The sequence below is a fragment of the Polyodon spathula genome, chromosome 1 (assembly GCF_017654505.1).
Source record: "Polyodon spathula isolate WHYD16114869_AA chromosome 1, ASM1765450v1, whole genome shotgun sequence".
NCBI lineage: Eukaryota > Metazoa > Chordata > Actinopteri > Acipenseriformes > Polyodontidae > Polyodon > Polyodon spathula.
This window is the reverse complement of record NC_054534.1, coordinates 15,160,529-15,181,987: the sequence shown is the minus strand read 5'-3', so window position 1 is coordinate 15,181,987 and position 21,459 is coordinate 15,160,529. Positions and strand designations below refer to the sequence as shown.

The following is a 21,459-nucleotide window of genomic DNA, read 5'->3' as shown; positions in this document are numbered from 1 at the left end:
TTAGGAAAGAGTCACACTATAATTAAACCTTTTTAAAAGCACCTTAATCTGTTCCTAATGCTGTGTTTTCAGCTGGATCTGTCAGGTTGCTATATTTCAAAAACCGCAGGACTATTAACGCATACCAGTCAGTCAGTAAGTGTGTAAGTTGCTTTATCCATGGACATGGATGTTTTCCAGCCAAGTGATGCAGATATTGTAAAATATTAACAAGGATTGAGGTATACAGCTTCGGCATTTGGATATACATTGTTCAGTTATCCGCTGAGTTATTTTGTCTCTCTCCATCTCATAAAAACAAAATAAACCCTCCTACACACAGCCCTTTTTCTTACTCACTCATTACAAATCAATCTCTGCATGTCAACAATACTGCACACCCTCCAAACCCCTGGGGTATTTGTATTTCATAATTCTGAGTTTCTTGACCATTGGACTAGGTTATCTAGAAATGTGCAACAATGTGTGCAGTGACATACATACAGATGACCACCTCTGCTATAAAATTAAAAAAATAATAATAAATTAATTGTAATTATACAGACAGGCAGTCAGACAGACAACTTCCATTCTCCCCCAGATTCTACTGAAATGTAATAAATTTTTTTTTTTTTTTTTTTTTTTTAAAGAATTGTTACAGACAGACAGATTATTATACAAGTAAAAACTTGTGCTAAAGGAGGTCCTTAATTTGTTTCTTTCTATTGTCTGAGAGTAGTTTGTCTAATATGATCTATGTAAATTGAGCTTTAAGTGGATGCTCTATGTTGTCTTTACAAAGTATAGTCCTGATGCATTTCCTTGGGTAACTTGCCATACACAACTTGTGTTTTAGCATGCTTCAACACAATTGGACAGGCCATTCTCAAATATATGCAAAACTAAAGTGTTACACCAGCAGGGATAATAAGTGTTCATTGTGCATGTCCTCGCAAGACAGGTAAGCTATGTTTTCTTAATATTTAAATGATTACATGGTAAAGATCTTATTATGTGTGATCAGTATGGTGATATATTTTTGTTCCAGTTTAGATCACTATTTGCCGTGCTCAATAACTATTCTACCAAAATGTGCCTCTGAAAAGACTTTGCAAAACGTGTTTTGCATGTGACTCGTTGGAGTTTTATTAAAATTACTAGAGGGTGTTCATGCTTATGGGGATCACTGCTGCTTTACATGTCAAGCTTGCTGCATTCTGTTGACAGAAAAATGTTCAAGGGTGTCATGCAAACACTAAGCAAATCTCCAAGTGAAAGAAGTAAATATTAGCACTGTAACACTGCAACACTAGCAGCCTTCTGACAAGTTGCTAACAGAAACATATATACACTATTTCAAACTGATCGGCCTAGAGCAACTGCAGTGATTGTTGTGATAACATACTTCTTATCCCATTTTAAAAGGTGGCCCACAGCCAGAAAAAAAACTACAAATAGAGTTAACAGTTACTCTCCAAACTGAAACACCAGCTTAACAGCCAGACCCAAACACGATGAGAATTTTTTTTACTATGTTTAATATTGGAGTTGTTTTTCATATATCGGTAAATGTATTGTTTTAACATGATTACAATTCTAAATTGGAACTACAGAATTATATAAAATAAAAACGCAGTGTTCTACATAATTACATGAATAACTACAAATGCATCTTAGACCTAATGGTATTCACCTAGATGTTACCAAGCCTACATACAGAGGCTGCACAATGTCTATTCAATGCCTACACGATGGTTCCTTCAGTGTGCAGACGAGTGGAAAGGATGAGTGTTAACAAGGCCCGAGTTGGTCTATAACTGGCTTGAAAAATTACATTGCTGGAAAAAACTCAACATTTTATGTAAATTGATCAATGATAATATGCCCTTCAAAGAAAATAAGACCTTAATGCTTGCCAACAGAATTTTTCTGTAGCATTGTACTTTAAACTTGGCTTGGCAGCCTGGCTCCAGTATTGGTTCGATGGGAAAACAGCATAACTTTAAACTGAGATTTGAAGAAGTCTTCCAAGGATGACGCGGTTGTTGTTGTTTTTTGGTTTGTTTTTTTGCCAGTGAGTCCTAATCCAACAGACAGTATACAATATATAACCTGTTTTGGGGCCATGGCTGTTCATAAAATTGGTTGGTTTGAATCATATGATTACTACTGTAAAAGATATGTATGTCATTCACAATCAAGAAGATTTCCCCTGCCAAGACAAAGCCTGAATAAACCTCTTTATTATATATATATATATATATATATATATATATATATATATATATATATATATATATATATATTATATATATATAATATTATTAATACAAAACTAGTAAGAAACAACACAAGCATCAATTTAGTTTATTTCAGTAGGCTATTTCTTAACTCAGCACTATTGTCTAATGTATGTACTGTGGATACAGTTTTGATTTGTCCAGGGGATCAAAATAAAACAAGTTTTAGGCCCTATCACAAACAAATTATTCACAGCAATGGAAAGAACACACCAAACACTGGTAGATCTGCCACAGGCTCTTTTTTAAATTATTAAATAACACATTTAAACAAATCTTTGGGAACTATAAGATACTTCAAGAGTAATAGAAATGCATAATTGTTTTCAATTATACAACAAGCCTCATTATTACCTTGTAACACTCTCTAGAAGGTACCAATTTGTTTTATTAAACAATATACCATAGGCTGAATGTCAGTAAATGTTTGAAAACCATTTCTCGGTCTTGCCTATTTAATCTGCTTGTATCCATGCTACAAACCACTGTATACACTTGTATTATCTTACAGGCTTCCAAATTATAAATACCTGCCAAAAACCATACTTTATCTTTCTGTAACACGCACTTGCATGAGTTTGTAGTTAGCATTAACTGCAGTCTATCGATTTCAGACTAGTTAAACTAGATCAAACTTCTATTTCCTGGACACACCTCCAGCACTGGCAGGGAGCCATGTGGTATCATTGAGAAATGTCTATTGTGCAATACATATTCACTCAGGCACTATTAGAAAACCACGTCTATGCAACACATAAGTGGTCTTCTCTCACTGTTTGAAAATAGGCTTGCTTTGCACCTGAGATATCAGCAATGCTGACACAAAGCAGTAAAGCTCAGGAGTTATTTGAAGTTTTTTTTAAAGTTTCTTTTTCATGAAAGTGTTCTACATTGTTGTACCATTAATACCAAATTCTGTTTAATCCATCAAAACAGACTTTACAAACAGTTAAAATAACTGTAGTAAAACGTTTTGTGAATATGGAGCACTGTTTCACTATGATAAAACTAAGAACAAAATCCGAATGTTATGAATTTAAAGCCTAAAATCAACAGCATATAAGATAAATATAAGATGATTCTGTTTATTATATATAAGATGATATACTATATATATATATATATAATAATATATATATTATTATATTATATATATATATATATATCATATATACATACACACCCATATAAATATATCTATATAAATATAATCAAAGGGCCCATCTCCCTTTTTTTCTTGAACCTACTTTAACCAGCTTCAAAACCAGGATTACACACTACTGCATCTATGACCAGTTTAAAGTACAACTACCAGGTGTGACCTGGATATATCATGATCATTGCAGGAACTCCCAACACATTATACATTACAACACACCTAACATAATTATACATATCGCAGCGCGTTTTTTACAATACAACGTCTTGCAGGGTATGAAGCCATATTTAAGATTACGACGACACCCCAGACTTGTAAAAAATTAACACACGTATCGCCTGATCTGACGAAATCATCTGAAGGCAACAAAAAGTATGCAGGATTACGTCTAATGAAGTCGACTTCAGCAAAATTCCAAAAATGTATATACTTAAAAAAAATAATAAAAAAAAAAAAATCTCAAATGCTGGTTTCTTTATTTACCCCAAACAGTACATGTTCTGTTGTTAAATCCGGCTCGTTCGTATTACAAATAAATAAAAGCAAACACTGCCGCACCATAGTTCTCGGTGCTGTTGCCATCCTAGTGTTTTGGTGCCAAACAGTAACAGTGACGTCAACACGCTTGCCAGCCAGCTGCTGTCTGTGACGACACGGCCCAACCCATTCCCTCTCACTCCCGCAAGCGTGTCGACTTGTAATACAGTTTTGATTATACAGTTGTTAGGGCAACTGCTAGGGAGGCGTGTCTTGATGTGAGGAGTTAAGAAGGGAAGCCCCTGCGCGCGGTAGTGCACTTAGTCTTAGGCAACAGAATCCCGTCTCTCCATGGCAGCACAAGGAGGGAATCCCCGGGTCTTACCTCGCAATTGATCAATTTGCATTTTCATTCCATTCTCTGTCTCGGATGTATGTGCTGCTGCCGGCATAGTCCTCATAACATTTAACAGACTGCTCTAAAAAAGAAAGAAATTGACATCCCAATGCAAACTATTCTGTACAATTCGAGTGCGCAAGAATTTTTTATATACTTTGCAATCTGAACAAACAACAACTGCTTTTCTTTCATGAGGTGCGTGCTTTTCTCTGTTCCCGCTATAAAATTCACCAAATTTATGCAGGCTTTTGGGGACTTTAAGGATTTACAGTCTCATCCTCTGTTCTTTCAGCCAGCCACCAAACGAGTTCGACATGGCACTGAGCGGGACACTACCTTCCATTTCCACCTTTGCCACCGGCACCAGTGTCATGGATACATCATCTGGACAGGGAGTCTCTAGCAATGTAAGTCTGCAATTCAAAACTAACACTTTTTCATTACTTTCTAGGAATGCTTGCACGTAGGCTGTGTTGATTTGCTTTCTCCAAATTGCGATGATGTCCCCTGACTGAAGAACGGTGTTCAAAGTGACAGGTGAACGAAGATGAGCAAACAGCAATGTCTGTTCTGTTGTTTGTGTTCTTCTCGTCTTACAATCGTGTTAATAGCAGTTATATCAAATGTACAGCAATTGAATACACATTATATATATATATATATATATATATATATATATATATATATATATATATATATATATATATATATATATATATATATATATATATATATAATGCGATGGTTGTAGTTGTAGCCGATTAGTTTCTTTTTTCGTCGACAGTGTATTGTAGCTGCGCTGCACACCTTTCACTGTAGCGATGAATGCAGTTTAGGGCGTAGGCTGGCTTTAGAAACTTTTCGAGATTGTAACATCTGGGAGATCCTCTCCGGACAAAATGCTTTGCAAGCGACTATACCAAACTAACAGTTTAAAACTATTTACAATTAAAACAGTATAGTTAGCGCCACTCATTCAGTTAATATTTGTGTGTTTGTATTTTATTTTATCGAGGAGGTGAGTACAACACCGGTAGTACTTCCTTCTCACTACAGAAGGAAAGGTACGTTTAAACAGGGCGGTCGCTGCGTTGTGCAATTTACACCTGCACCAGGGAATTACAATTCAAACAAATTTGCGTTAGAGTATAGGAATTAATTATACTAGGATAATTATATTTGTATTACAAAACCTTAAATTGAATTCAAAGTTGGTAAAACATTTATGATCTGGCTTATTAATGTTCACATTATTATTATTATTATTATTATTATTATTATTATTATTATTATTATTATTATTATTGTTGTTGTTTTATTTTAATAATACTAATATTAAATCTAAATCGAAAGGGACCGGCTTAGGGCGGTCTTAATCTGGAGCTGTTTATGTGTGTATTAAAGTTAGGACATTACGACAGTTATGAAAATTGTTTTATTAAATCATCCATTTATATCTGCAGAGATGGAAACAGGAGATGTCTCACTTGAAGAGAACCTTTGTCTCTACTGGTCGAGTCTGTGAAAGACAAGACCGGGACCTTTCGAGTACAATGACCAAAAAGGAATCTGAGGACCTCGAGCTACTGGACTATGACTTTATATTATCAAACACCATGCATCAGCAGGAACCAGTGACCCCTGCATCAAGAAATGTGGCCACCTCCCCTGGCACTTATACTTACCAACTGCCATCGCCACAAGACACTGCCAGTGATGTGATGTACAACAGGGACTCCTCGGCCACTTTTACCATTCCAGATATTACTGATGTTTCTCCCTCAGGTGGCTTTGTGGCTGAGCTCATGAGGCCTGAATTGGACCCTGCATACTTGCAACCCACGAGCCTCCAAGGGAAGTTTGTGGTAAAGACAACAATGGACATGGGGGACTACAACCAGACCATTAACGTAAACAAAAGCACTACTGGCATGGACAGCACATTGCCTTTTAGGATCAAACAAGAGAACACCAGTACTTGCACCATTACACATCCAATGGATATCCATCTTGGAAGTAACCCGGCCCATGGAAATAGCCAAAGATCACCACTAGAACAGCATGATTTTCCCATGAGCCAGCCCGTGGCCGAAAGGCCTGGACCATCCCTTGCCCCAGAGGAAGTCATGAATAGAGACCGACATAGCTCACCTCAGGTTTTAAGTCACCCACCACTGCCACTACCACAAGGTTACCATGCACCTAGCAACTACCCTTCTTTCCAGCAACAGCCTCCACTCCAGTACCAAGGTCAGTTATATCTAAATGTTTTTAAAGGTCCTTTAAAAAGTTCACATTTGGTTCAAGGGGTGATGCTGACTCCACCCTCTTCACCTTTAGAGCTCATGTCTCCAGGAAGCTGCATGGCAGAAGAACCCAAGCCAAAAAGAGGTCGTCGGTCCTGGCCCAGGAAAAGGATAGCAACACACACGTGCGACTATGCAGGCTGTGGAAAGACTTACACCAAGAGCTCTCATCTCAAGGCACATCATCGAACTCATACAGGTACACTTAAAATAGAAGAAAATGCTTTTTTATTTTCACTCAATAGAAAAACATGCAAAATTCAAAATTAAAGAAAAAAATTAAATCTATTTATTTTTAAACAACCACACTGTCAGGATTTCATTTAGTTTAATGGCTTATATCAGTTGCAGACTTTAGGTATGGGAGTAATGGAAATGTGCCTATTTCTTTCTGATCAATTATTTTACATAGTACAAACTGAATTTTTGGAGTAATTTAGTATTTAGTTTATTTATTGATTTGTTTTTTACCAAAACATTGTAACCTCCATCCGTGTCCATATTACTGTATTGTATTGTATGTGTATCTATACTGTGACCTGATTGTTTTACCATGCTTCCATGTGCCACTTCGCTTTGCATTTATCAGTGTATAAAGAATCCTGTTAAGGGATGTGCATGTTTGATGTGCATGTTTTTATATTGAAATGTAAATGGATATCATCACAAATGCAAAGACAAAAAGAATAATATCAGCACATTACACAAAGACTTGTCAGTGCATGCCTTTATAGTTCACATTTGTATAGTCTCCCAGTGTCCACCTGAATAACCTGTTGGTAGGTAAAAAAAAAAAAAAAAGATTTACAGCATAATAAGCTGCAGTTTTCCTTGTCTGCGTAATGTGAACTAGCATATCTATACAGCTAGCAGCAAAAAGATATAATACACTTATATATGAAGTAATGCAAGCCCTGACATATTTTTCAAATGATGTAGAATAGCAGCCTTTAAAACTGACAGCTCTTGCTCAAGTTCTCTGAAACAGTATGGGAATACCATTATACTTCAAGCAATACATGAACATGTTCAATAATTATAGTAATTGTAAAACTTTGTAACAGTAGATGACACTAAAGATGAAGGGTTTCAAACAGCATTGTTTTCTTTATTCTCTGCATGAGAACCATTTTACAGAATGCCGTAGTAATCAGTAGTACTAAACACCAACTTGAGTGTAATAAATAAGTTTCTTTGTAGAACCACTGCTGAACTTATTATCGTATATATAACAAGTTATGGATAAAAAGTCCAAGTTATGAAAACCTACAATGTCTATTTTTAAAGCATTTACTCCACCCATTAATTGCTGCATATTTTTTAAACAAGAACATTCCTTTTGTTACAAATGAGAAACAAACAATCCGAGTGCCTAAAAGACCCTGAAGTACTGTGTGTTACTAGTTTTGTAAAACAAACCAGAAAATGGGAGATATGCATGGTGAAACTACTGTATTAAAATATGACAGCCTGGGTTTTCTTTCTTTTTTTTTAGGGGAGAAGCCTTATCACTGTGATTGGGAGGGATGCGGCTGGAAGTTTGCCCGCTCAGATGAACTGACTCGCCACTACAGGAAACACACTGGACATCGCCCCTTCCAGTGTCAGAAATGTGACCGTGCCTTTTCAAGGTCAGACCATTTAGCACTACACATGAAACGACACTTATAAGCAGGAAAAGATTTTAAAAAATGTTTATAGTACACACTGCCTAAAGACACTCAGCATTGTGCAAGACAAGCCATGTCTTCCATGGTAATGAACATATACCAGCGCTTTATCTTTAAATATTACCAGACAAGTCTTCCAAAGACTGGGAATACAGTATCAGTCATTCCAAAGGTATGTCTCGACTCAAGGGAGACCATCTTTTCAACTGGAACAACATTTACCTTGACAAGACTTGGAATACCAGGTGCTAAAGGATAACTGGAAAATATGGATATCAGGGGAAGAAAAAGGACTTTTGAAAGATTTTTGATATATGCATTCCCTGGAACTTTGTCTCATAGCAGTGTATTAGACCTATATTTTTGTACTGGTTACGAGAGCCATACATTTAATGTACATAATCCTGCTGGATGGTGCTCAGTGACTTAAATATTATTAAAGGTACCAAAGGAAAAAGGAAGCCATTGTTCTCTTAAGTGCCACATGCTTGTCAGGGAGGTGACCTCTTCCAGCCCACAGGCTTGACAACAGTCAGGTAAAGGTTTCTCATTGACAATCTTAAATGCACTGCGGTTCCAATGTGCAATATCTTGTAAAGTCATTAATACATTTTAAAATCTTGCCACAGAACAGTCTTTATTTTTTTTTCCTTTACAGTACTTTGACAAAATAATTATGTAATATAATTTTAAGTGATGTCTAGTTTTGTACATTTGTAAATACAAAATGTTCTGAAAATGTGTATTTTATGTATTCTTGAAACTATGTTCCAAAATAAAATAACAGTATTTAAGGAGAGTGAATTGATAGTTCTTTAAACTGGTTCAGAGATAAATGGGTTTTATAACTGGTTGGTACAGGGTATTAACCGTTTCGACACTGGGATTGTTATTTCAGACATGATAATATAAGCTTCAATAAAACTTATTGGCAACAGAGTTTTCTGTGTGTGGTCTTTTCTAGGAAAATACATTTAGCAGTCATAAAAAGCATACTGTACAGTAGTAACAAACATGTTGACCACTGATTTCCTTTATTGTTGATGTTTTCATTTTTATATATTGTTTAATGTTTAAATCTTTTTTTTTTTTAAGTACATACAGAAGATTGTAGCCCATACTGTAAATAATGTACTAGCCCCAGTTTCAAATGTACATTCATGAATCCCTCATTGTAATGCAAAACCTGATTGAAGAAACAGATAATTGTATTGTATGTAAAATCTAATAAGGTTGAATTTATTTATTTATTTATCTTTTACACTGAAAATCGCAATTAATACACACTACAGATTGTGAAGTATTTTAAAGCATCTGTAATTAATACAACAATAACAATTTCTCCAATTCCATAGAAATTTTCACACAAAACAATTGAACACATTTTAGAAACATTCAAAGGAAAATTAAATAATTAAAAGCCATAGATGAATGCCTTTGGCAGTAAAACATGGAAAACCGTAAAAACAATGTTCTTTGTATATTTCAGTTGACAACATTTTAAGCAGCGGTCCTTGGAGACCCCCAGCTATCCAGATTTTATTTGTTTAAACCATGTCCTGTTATTTTTTTAAACATTTTTATTGCAGCCTGATGTACTGTAAGTAATATTTTTTGAATTATATTGAATGCAGATTTAAAATGAATACTTAGACCTAGGTAGTAAAGATATGCTGAAAGTTGCTATTCCATGTAGAACATTTGACTTATGTTATTACTACATTATGTATGTCCACATGTCTTTGAACCTTATCTAACCAGACATTTATAACATATTACAATATATACCAGTAGCCAGAACATGATAGCTATAATTGAGAATTACTTTATAGGCAGGTTAATCACTTGGACGACATTCTGAATATAACACTATCGTCAGCTTTATCTGGAATAATGTAATGCAAATTGGAGTGATAAAGTAGAGCGATCAAAAAAAGAAGCCAAGTTAGAAGCAACAATTGTGTGAATGTTGGGCCCCAGCACCTTTCCAATTGTGCCTATTTGCTTGATGCTTGACAAGGTTGCCCCAATTGCTTCTCCTAACTTGGGCTTTTGTGTTTGATATCACCTCTTTAAACGGCTGGTGCGTTTTTTTTTACTTTTTTTTTTTTTTTACATTGACAATTTTTTTGTTATATATATCACTTCTTTTTTTACTTCATCAAATAATGAATAAGGCAAGGGAAAGATATTCGAGAATGTCTATGGTAAATAGACAGACAAGACACGAGAGTAATAAGTACAGTAATATAAGAGAAATGAGAAAAGATTTGAAAGTAAAATAATGCTAGAAGGGACTTTTGGACAGTATTGAAAGTGTAAACATTGCATACTTTTAGTTGCAAATGTACATCCATGAGTGGTGAAAACAATATGTCTATTTTGGTAGGTATTAATATATTGATATTTACGTAGGTACAAAACAACAATGTTATGAATGGTTAAAAAGGTACATATATGCATGTCAGTGCTAAGGAGTAGTATACTAACACATTTTAATGCTGAAACATTATTCTCCTTGTTATAGAGGTGTTATGAACTTAGGCCAATATAAGGCATTTGTAAAGCATTCAATCTCTTCACAAAAGGCTATATCCATGTCCTCTGCATTTCCTATCCATGGTTTGACTTCAATGAGTGCATGCACCCATTTTCCAGTAGCACCCACAGCACGAAGAGACACACACACACACACACACACACAAAGAACATGCTGTGCAGTGGCTCCCCCCCACCCCACCCCTGCTCATGCCACATTTCTGACTGTGGTCTCAGCTGTCAGTCTCTCACGCAGGAACACCCAGAGTGTGAGTGGAGTGGAGTGAGCCAGTTGTATATGTAGCAGGGGAGCAGAGCAGTGTAGTTCCTTCAGTGGACATTTCCAGCCCACTCCTTTACAGTACTAAGAACAACTGAGCATGATTTTATTTTTCTTAAATATATGCTTGGCATAAATTTTGGACAAAAGGTGACAAATACAGATGCAGTCACATTACAGTATTTTCCATCATGCCTGTGCATGGTAACCACTCATTTTCCAGTTTCAAACCACAGTTAGGCACTTTTATGTTTTGCAGACTTGAGAATTGCATTTATATATATATATATATATATATATATATATATATATATATATATATATATATATATATATATGATTGATGCATCTACTATAGATACTAATGAGAACAAAAGAAAAACAAGGGAACCGCAGATCTTTTCAAGAAAGCTGGGGGACTGTATAAATGGATTTTATATTTTTAAAATGCTGCAATAACAGTTCTGCTTGTGAAGCATCCACACTATAATTTGATAGAACAGTTGATTTATTTGCACTGCGCAGAACCTTATTTTACCATTGGTGCTTGAGCCCTGGAGCACTCACGGAATTACCACCTGTGCACCCATTATCAATGATTAAAGTCTGTTTTTCAAACAAACTGATTATCGCTCACCACTACCGTATTGGTATAAGAAAAGTGTGTTTTAAAAAAAGTAATTTCAGCTTCCAATCACTTAAAATATGCTGAAAATAATGTAAACAACATCAAGCTACAGACAGGGAGTCCAAAGGTTTAAACATGTTACTGTTTATGTGTCCATCGTTCTGAGGTTATTGTTCTTATGCAGTTCTACGGTTATATATCATACAGCGCTGTGAACACGGTTTATATTTTCTGCACTCTTAAGGACAGTTCATACACTACTACAGGGCGGTCCGTCAGCCCCGTCGACTCCCTCATATGTGTTTGTGGGTTGCTTTGAGCTCCCTATGAGATATTCGGATACAAATATGCCCTTGTAACAGGGAGAGATCTGTGCTGACTCTGCTGGCGTGTTCACGGGCTGCAGGAAGAGGGCGGCAGTCGGCCAACAACCGCCTGTGAGTCATGGCAGTGACACGGGGAGGTGGGAAAGTGGGTGTGTGGACTTTCCCCCTCTCTGAATGGCTGAGAGGCGGGTCTTGGATGATTGTTGGTCCTATAAAATAACGCTGTTGTTTCCTCAGGTCTGCCCACTTAGACGCGCTAAGAGTGCGGAAGCTTTGATTCGGGACCGGGAATCAGCCGGGAGAAAAATAAAGATTCACAGCGAGACAGAGAGAGAGAGCGGGGAATCCTTGGGCAGACCCCGGCGTATTGTGAAAGAGCAGGATAGATAGCCGATAGAATAGGACGGTGATCCGGGTCGTGCGGGTAGCGGCGACCGGGATAACGCTGCCGAGTGCAGCACCTTTTATTTGTAGTTTTATTACTGTTTTATTTTCCCTTGTTCTTTTCGCCTTCTGTTTTCATTATTATTTCTTTGAGCACCTGCGAGTGCACTTGCTGTTCACGTACCAGATGTGGTATTTCCGTGGTGCTGTCTATCATCGTTTAGATACAGTGTCCTCTGCCGGAAAAAGCAAGAACTGTTTGAAAATAAAACTGGGCACCTGTATGGTGTTTTCAAGTACACCTGTCTGTCTCCTAGTCAGTGAATTACCCACACCCCTTCCACAGCCCTGTATAAAGCTAATCAAAGACCTGTATTTTCTCTGCAGCAGTCGAATCATAAGTTAGCTGAGGTGGGTCAAACTGTTTTGTTAACTGTTATTTCTGGCCATTTTTATGCAGCTGTCCAGTCTGCTGAATGTCGGTGTTGCTAATTGGACAGAGACTTCATTTATTGAGCAATCATAGTAGGCTACAATTAACATTTTAGGAGCGTATTTAGAATTATGATTCTTACAAAACAATGGCATAACAAAAAAAAAATAAATCCATTCCGGCGACACTCGAAACCTTACAATGGGCTTAATCATGATGTTCAAATGGGTGAGTAGAATGAATAACATAACGCATTTCTGTGTATTGTGTATATAAAAATGCTTGATGTTTACTTTGCAGATGAATGAACTCATTACATTTACAAATCAGAGAGTGTGCTACCACAGTTAGCCTTTGTCACAGCACGACTTATATATTAACGAAAAAAAAAACATTCAGAAAAAAAGACAGAATCTTTTTTTTAAATTTTACTTCAAAAACATACAGCTATGTCAGATCAGCTGGCCTTTAAAGAAACCTATATAGTATTTCCTTGTGATACAATACTGTCCGTATTCAATAAAACAGTGGTGTTATCAGTACATTAATTTGAAAACTCTGCGCCTAGCTGCAGAGTCAATTGTGTATTTGAATGGTCTGTATGTATATGTGCATGATATATTATGTGGGCTCGTCTGTTGTCATATCGGTACATACTGTGGCAACACCAATGATAGCAGCTTGTCGGGGTAATGCCATTACTAATGGTGACTGTCCATCATTCTGCATTCTCGCTTGGCTGTTGTGTGCAGTTGTTATATTGGTAGTGAATGCGCAGACGGTTTTGTGAGGCACAAACGGATTTGCGAATTGCTCAAAAAACTGCTATATTTCAGTGTCTCGCAACTGCTTTGTGCCGTTTTGGAATATCTCTCATTTTGTGCCAAAGCATTATTTCTTTGCAAGGCACAAATTTAGCGAGGGGATTGCGTGAAGATCGAAGATCGGGCCCAATGTCTTTAACACAGGATTTGCACATCACAGTACAGTAGAAGTGAGCAAACTCTGAATCCATTATATGGGAAGTGGGTAAACAATATATTGCCCAAATTCAAAGTGGGTAAGCACCGTTTATCTGCATATACCCTCGACTACACCACTGAGTAAAACTCCAAAGAAAAGTTTAAAGTACCTGGTATTGCCAGGCAGTCTCCCATCCTATACCAACCAGGCTGAAAATTATTATTTTATTTATCAGGAGACACACTTTTTTTTAAATACAATTACTCATTTATATAGTGGGGTTTTTTGCTGGACCAATCCAGGTAAAGCAGCAGTGTGTCCCTGTCACAGAGACAGCCGAAGTGGGCGGCGTCAGAACCAGGAAGGAATGAAATACATGGATGAAATGAAATGATGATGGTGCCTGATTGCGCCGGTTTATTGTAAATAAAAGGTTTAAACAAACAGAAACAAGGCACTCTACACCAAAATAAGAGACAAACAAAAACTGACTATACTTAACATAATGGTGCACGGACAGACACACTGACAAACACGGTGAGTTTTAAATAAACAAGTATCGTGCTGGTCCCACCAGCATGCAATAGCAATTGTTGTAAATAGTTTATGCTCCTCTCTCTCCCGTTCTCCACTCACCGAACACCCAACCGCGAGTATGTGAAAACGTGCCTCTATATATACTGTTGTGCTGGGATTCAATTACTAATTAATTATTCACTTGAATCCCAGCAAGTGAATTATGTGCAACCTCGTGCTCACATTTTAACTACTTTAAATGTACGTGAAGTGATGTACAATCCTGTGCCTAAATACAAATATACATTTTAAACACTCGTGTTACAGACCCGTTTATATCCAGTGTACCAATGACTATACACCAACATTTAACAAACCACACGCAACATAACAGATAATATACACAGGGGTGGGCACTTTGTCACAGTCCTCCACCTGGGATGGAACTCACAACCTCCCAGTGCTCTAACCACTACTCCACATATGCTACAAGTGAAGAAGAACTAATGTCTCATTGTATAACTTTTTTTTCATGAAACATACTTTTTGTGTAGGTATACAAATGTCAATTTCTCTGGATAAAAGCATCAGCCAAATCAATTAATATGACATGTATTTTTGGCTTGCTATTTATTAATTTATTAATTTATACATTTATAATATAAACATTCATTTCTACATTTATTTAAAAATATTTATTTCTAAAAATAAGAACGTTTACAAACGAGAGGAGGCCATTCGGCCCATCTTGCTCGTTTGGTTGTTAGTAGTTTATTGATCCCAGAATTTCATCAAGCAGCTTCTTGAAGGATCCCAGTGTCAGCTACTTTCTGTTCTGAATGCCCCTTTGTCTAATCTCTATTTGTGACCCCTGGTCCTTGTTTCTTTTCTCAGGTTGAAAAAGTCCCCTAGGTCGACATTGTCAATATCTTTTAGAATTTTGAGTGCTTGAATCAGGTCGCCATGTAGTCTTCTTTGTTCAAGACTGAATAGATTCAATCCTTGACGTCACATATTTTATTCACTGGTACTCCATCTCTTCACTGAAGTAATGCATTTAGTATAAACACATTTATAGTGATTTTTTTTTTTTTTTTAATATTATTGGCAAGACTTTATATTACTTTATATTTTATAGGACTTTCAGCGTTATTATTGATTTAATTCTCTGAAATGACCATAGTCATAAACAGCAAACTGATAAGGTTGTTATGGTAATGGCTAGAGTTAAGGTAATAAATTTTAAAAATAAATAAAATAAAATAAAAACAAAGAACAATTTCTTGCTTATATATAGAACATATTGCTAGTATAAATAATCATATATATACATATATATTTTTATATTAATAAAAATATATATATATATATATATATATATATATTATATATATATATATATGAAAGTTTTTTGTCTAAAAAAAAAACTGAATTGTTGGAAGTGTGTGGATGAAAGCTGAAAAGCAAAAGTTAAACAGTACAACTACTGCCTCCCTCAGGATACATGCAAGATTGCAGGAACTTTAGAATCTTCAATGCTGTATTTATTTCTCCTAATCACAACAAAGATAAAATACACGCTGTGTACCATACTAGGCTATCATAATTGGATTGTTTGATTGTGTGCTCTTTTTTAGAGCTGGTGAGTGATACAGCTAAGTTATTTATGGACACTAATATTTAATACAGTTTAAAACCTGGTAGCTCACTTTTAGGGACCTGTTTTGAAGCTAGCAAATTTCAAACAGAGAAGACCTACTTTTATTTGCCTTTGCCCTAGATTCAAATAGGGCCCCCTACAGTTCAATGTTGGGTATTTTCAGAATGCAGACTCTGTCTAGATTACACTCAAGCTGCATCCTATACAGCACTGTAACTAATTTATTATTATTATTATTATTATTAAGGTAATTTAATCAAGTCTTATAAGTTATAAATTATATGAAACAGTAGTACTAATGTACAAGCCTAATCCCCATCATCCCCCTGTTACCATTAGTTTTTAAAAACAGTATCCAGTGCTCCCCCTTTATACTGCCCATTATACTGCGGAACAGGTTATAAGGTGGTACAGTCATGGCTCCCATTTGCCCCATAATGCCATTCCACTAACACTAGTATTCTCATTATAAGGTGGAACACAGATAGTATGGTCTCTTAACTATGGCTCCTGACTACAGCATTATAAAGGTGTAGCTCTGTAATAACAACTTTTACATTGTATACAGTTTAGCTGATCTAGTCTAGGTTTCATATATCTACGGCAGTTAACTAGAACAGCGTTTAAGACCTCAGGATAAAGTGCCTTATTAGGTGAAAGCACCTTAATACAGCATTTGAGTAAACTCAGTAAACACCATTTTGAGTAATTGCTATTCGAACCACAAGAATTACTGCAAACATTAAAACACACTGCAAACACAGTAAGATAAGACTCACACTGCAAACACAATAAGATAAGAATCGCACTGCAAACATACTGTAATTTTAAGGTAAAGGAACAGGAGAAAAAAAATATTTAATCTTTAAACACAGACATACAGAAAAGTAATAATGGTGCATTCATATTTATTTCAGAAAACAAATTCACCATTTAATGTTTCATCTCATTGCTTAATCTGAATACTCTTTCTTTTTGGATTTTCTTTTTTCTTTTAGTCCTCCCTTTTATCATCACTGTCATTTCCGCCCCCTCTTCATTATCATTGCCGCCATCTCCACTGTCCTTACTGGCTTTTTTTTTCTTCTTAAAATATAAGCTATTGTCAAAACAATTCGGAAACACACTTTGTGATAACAACATGGTTATAAGTGTAGAGTTGGCTTTAGTATATAACGGGTAAGAAGGTTCTTAAGAAAGGACCCAAAGGTCAGTAATGCTATTGTAAACCCTATTATTGCACCCCTTTTTTCTTTAAAGAACATGATTTCAAATAGAACATCTGAAACAATCAAGTGAATAAGTCAGTACTGTATATTGAAGAAATCATTGACTGAAATAGTTGATGCTTCAAGAGTACCAAGAACGCAATTCTTATGATATTAGTTCAAAATTACTAACAGCTTGTTAGTCATTTTAATATAGCCCATACCATTGGGATGCTTGTAAAAAGTACAAATGCCAGAAAGCTGAATATAACATAAAAATACATGTTCTTTCCAAAACATACTAATATCCAACTCCTCCGAGTATGGCAAATAATGCAACCATAACTGTTATTAAGATTCCTGTGGTTTTGTCATCTGGAGCGGGTGTTGTGGTAGGTGGCAGTGTTGATGTCGGAAAGGAAGTAACTACAAGATATTTTAAAGGTCAGTCACACATCACCCACTTAAAAAGACCTCATAAAGGGGGCTCGGCTCAACTTGACTACAGCGAATCAGAATGTTCTTCTGAAGAGTTATGAAAGTTTGAGGTTTAACTGTACTCTATACATACAGTTTGATAAGCAAAACTAAGGCATTTAAATTAATAAAATTCATCAACTAGAGAACTGATGGCTTAAGAAAAACATTTAGAACACCCTACTAATTTTGTATATGCATTATTGTAAGTTACATGCTTTTTGTTTGTTGTTGCTTTTCACATAAAGTAGAAGGTAAGATACATGTACAGATATATCATTACGGTGGCTATTTTGAAATAAGAAAACATATTGAAACAATGTCAGTTTGCACTAAAGTAATGAATGACGAATGTGATATTACAGTATTTAAAGTTAGCTAGTGATGTGAATCTTCAGTTACCATGTTTAATTCATTTTAAAAAATGCACTTTTACAGTGAAAATTACTTAATAGAACCCCTGGTTAATTGAATCAACTACATTCCATTTTCACTTCAAATAAAATCTACTGCTTTATTGAACGAATCACTTTATTTGATATAATGAAGGTGTACAAACATGACCACATTGAGATATTCACTGTAGCCCAATTCTTATTGATTCAAATTTTTATTTTCTTTACCCGAGCAGTCAACCCCACACTGTATGGTTCTTTCTTTGCAGGTCCAGCAGTTTACCATGGCAACAGGATGTATATCTGGAAAAATATGTTTATTTGAAAGATAATGGGCAGTAAACATAAAGAAGCTATTTCAGTCACTGCCTGGGCGTTTCAATATATAATTAGTGCCAAAGTTTGGACAAAAAGTTTAATATAAAATGTCTGAAAGTGAAATTGTAAGAACAGGGACTGAAATCAGTTCTGAATCTCGTCTCAAATGTTAGAACTATATCTGGCCAACAGGTGGCAACAATGTTCAGGTGAAGACAGAATTAAACAATAATAATGTCTTAATGGGGCAAGACTTTTAAGATGCAAGACCACAAGTATTTCATGGTTAGTTATATGACCATACTTACTGCAGTCCTGTTTGCATTTTCGGTCAGCTGAAAAAAAAATAAACAAAATCAATAAAACAGCTATACCAAAAAATAAAACTGAAAATGTCTTTGGTCTTTTCCCAATATGCTGTTGTTCTGAGATGAAAGATACCACCACACAACTTATGTCACTGAAGTGAAGAGGCACCAACGTCTCACGTGGGATAAAATATAGCAAAACACACATTACCTCATGATGCTTATTATCTATTCATGCCTCGGGTGTGAATGGACTGAATGGAATAATGAAACATATTACAATGCTCCCTTGTTACAAGCTGGCCCCTTACAGCTGAACCGGTTTTACGGCTGGTATTGTCATAGCTCCCATTTGCCCTGAAATACCATTCCACTCTTAATTAACTTCACAAGGTGCAACACAAAGTCTCAGTCTCCCAACTACAGCATTATACAGAGGGAGCACTGTATACGTATCTTGTGATGCAGGGTTGTCTTGTGTTTTGTTAGCTTGAAAGGTTCTTTATACTGTAGTTGTAGTATGTGTTTGGTGTATCTTTAAATGTTATAGTCCTGTAGGAATAGCTCTTGGTTGTTCTGTAGACGTCAACAGACTGCAATAGCAGGTAATATTAAGGACTGTAATGAGTTTACAATAAAATGTAGTCATATAATATTCTGAATCAAATGAACTGCTTTAGCCCATGAATGGAGAAAAAGGTGCAGGTTGAATGAAGTGATTTTGTTATTTATAATTGAAGGAATAACCTGTTCCAATTTTTTGTTGGTAAGACTAGTTTAATTTATCACTACAAATAGATGCGTGGTTCCCAAGATGTCAATTTAAATAGTTTAAGCAGAAAACATGTTTTAAAACGCGTACTAAATTGGTTTTATGACTTCTGCCCTGCTGTGGTACAGGAAGCAGAGCAAGGGCTCCAGATAACCAAAATATGTTGAGCCCCTATTAATATCCAATCTGAGCATTCACATTTTTCTAGCTGCCTTCGTCTTCCCCTCTGCCATCTCTGCAATGGTTTCCAACTCTTTTTGTTTCATTCTTCCTCCTGCATATACAGATGAAAGTACATCCTGAAAGTCGTGGGTTAACAAGTGCTGTTTTCCAGAGCTACGGCATACCTCCACTAGTTATTGTGTGTAGACCTACTTTAAACGTGAGCTGTAGAAATTAAATGAATGGTGATAAATTGACAAAAAAAATACAAAATTATCAAAAGAAAAGAAAATATTAGTTGAGGTACCAAACAAGAGAGAATCGAGACTAAACAGAGAAGTGGGTGAAGCTGCAAACCAAGTGAAACAAGCATGTGGACACAACTACAACTTGATAGCAACATGGATAGAAAGGTCTGTTGTGCGAATATCAGGAAGCTGCTTCTGTGAGCAACTCAGGTTATTTTTACTAAGCAAAGTTCAGTAGTTTCATTTACTTTGCACAATACTGAAGACATACAATTTGTTCTGGCAGTCTGATTACTTTGTTGATGCTTTCTATGGGTAAACGGATTGAATTCATATGGAAGGGCATTTTTAGTAACTGTCTGTAATAAACCAGCACACAGACAGGAATTTGAGTATGGTTTGTGGGGGCACTAAATGCTAAAAACAGCATAAAATGCCAAAAACCATCAGTTATCTTTATAACAGTTGTTTTAGTTTGTTATTTGCTACTTTTTAAAAGCTCCTGCAAGGATAGTTATAGCCATATGTAAAACAAGCTTTCTGAAAACTACCTGTTACATGTGGATCATAAGATAAAAGAAAAAAGAAGTCTTGAAAGTCTTTAAATCCGTGTAAATCTTTAATGAATAGCTTTGCCCTGTCTGTACAAGCTGCTTACTAAGAGCAAGCCTTACCGTCTATAACAGATTTTAAAAGTCTGTCTTTCATATCCTTGTTGATGCGCTAAAGTTGTTTTGGGAAGTAGCCTGCCACAGAATACAAAAGCTGCCTGTAACTCATTCAGTGCTGGACCTGCTGTGCTTCATTAACAATAACAGATATAACTTCTCATGGACTTGTACTACATGTGCTACTAGAGCTGTCACCCTTGAAATAAGACATGCCAATAGATTGTGCACCCTAAACAAACACCTCTTTTTTTATTTTCAGGAGGTATTTTTGCAGTTTGCAGTTATTTTGTAATTCAGCTGTGTTGAAATTCCCAGTGGACCTCAGACCAAATGGCAGAGTTCTGCATTGAACAGAACAGGAAGCATTGAACTGAGCCAGCCTGTTCTACGTAAAATTAAATCTTAAGGAGGAAAAGTAGAATTATACTTTAGAAATATGCCCCTGAGCTCCTATACCATCCATTGCATGGTTTGAATTATATGTAATTTCTGACCATTAGCATTGCTTGAATGCACATTTGTAGGGTCAATAGAAAAAAATATATATGAAAAAAGTTGCTATATCCACTATGCTGTAGCTTACCTGACACAGCCTGCTGAATTTTGGTACTGGTACAGAGCATGGGAAAAACAATGATGCAATATATCAAATTGCCTAATCTATGTCAGACAAAATGTGGAAATGAGGGATGTGCAGATACTTTTGTTAGGTATTAATTCACATGGAATAAAACCTTTAAAAAGTGTATTTACATACCACAAAACAAAACTTTACCTAGCTTGCCCTTGTCTCCATAATTATTGAGTACCACTCAATAACAGTCTGAAATTATGAACCTGTCTTGCATTAATCATATTGTATATGAGATTATGAGTTTTAC

The 21,459-nt window shown here is 35.9% G+C and overlaps 1 protein-coding gene across 2 annotated transcripts; it reads left to right on the top strand.

The window, feature by feature from the left end:
- The first annotated feature begins 4,223 nt into the window (after positions 1-4,223).
- LOC121314641 (Krueppel-like factor 4) lies at positions 4,224-9,228 on the top strand. Of its 2 annotated transcripts, XM_041248095.1 has the most exons (5): positions 4,224-4,510; positions 4,608-4,722; positions 5,779-6,565; positions 6,656-6,820; positions 8,117-9,228. In XM_041248095.1, exons 1-5 carry the CDS (start codon positions 4,506-4,508, stop codon positions 8,290-8,292), a joined length of 1,248 nt encoding a protein of 415 aa, XP_041104029.1. In that variant the 5' UTR covers positions 4,224-4,505; the 3' UTR covers positions 8,293-9,228. The 2 variants fall into 2 exon arrangements, with proteins under 2 accessions (XP_041104029.1, XP_041104038.1); XM_041248104.1 differs by lacking the exons at positions 4,224-4,510; positions 4,608-4,722 and adding an exon at positions 4,782-4,852.
- Positions 9,229-21,459: the final 12,231 nt, after the last annotated feature.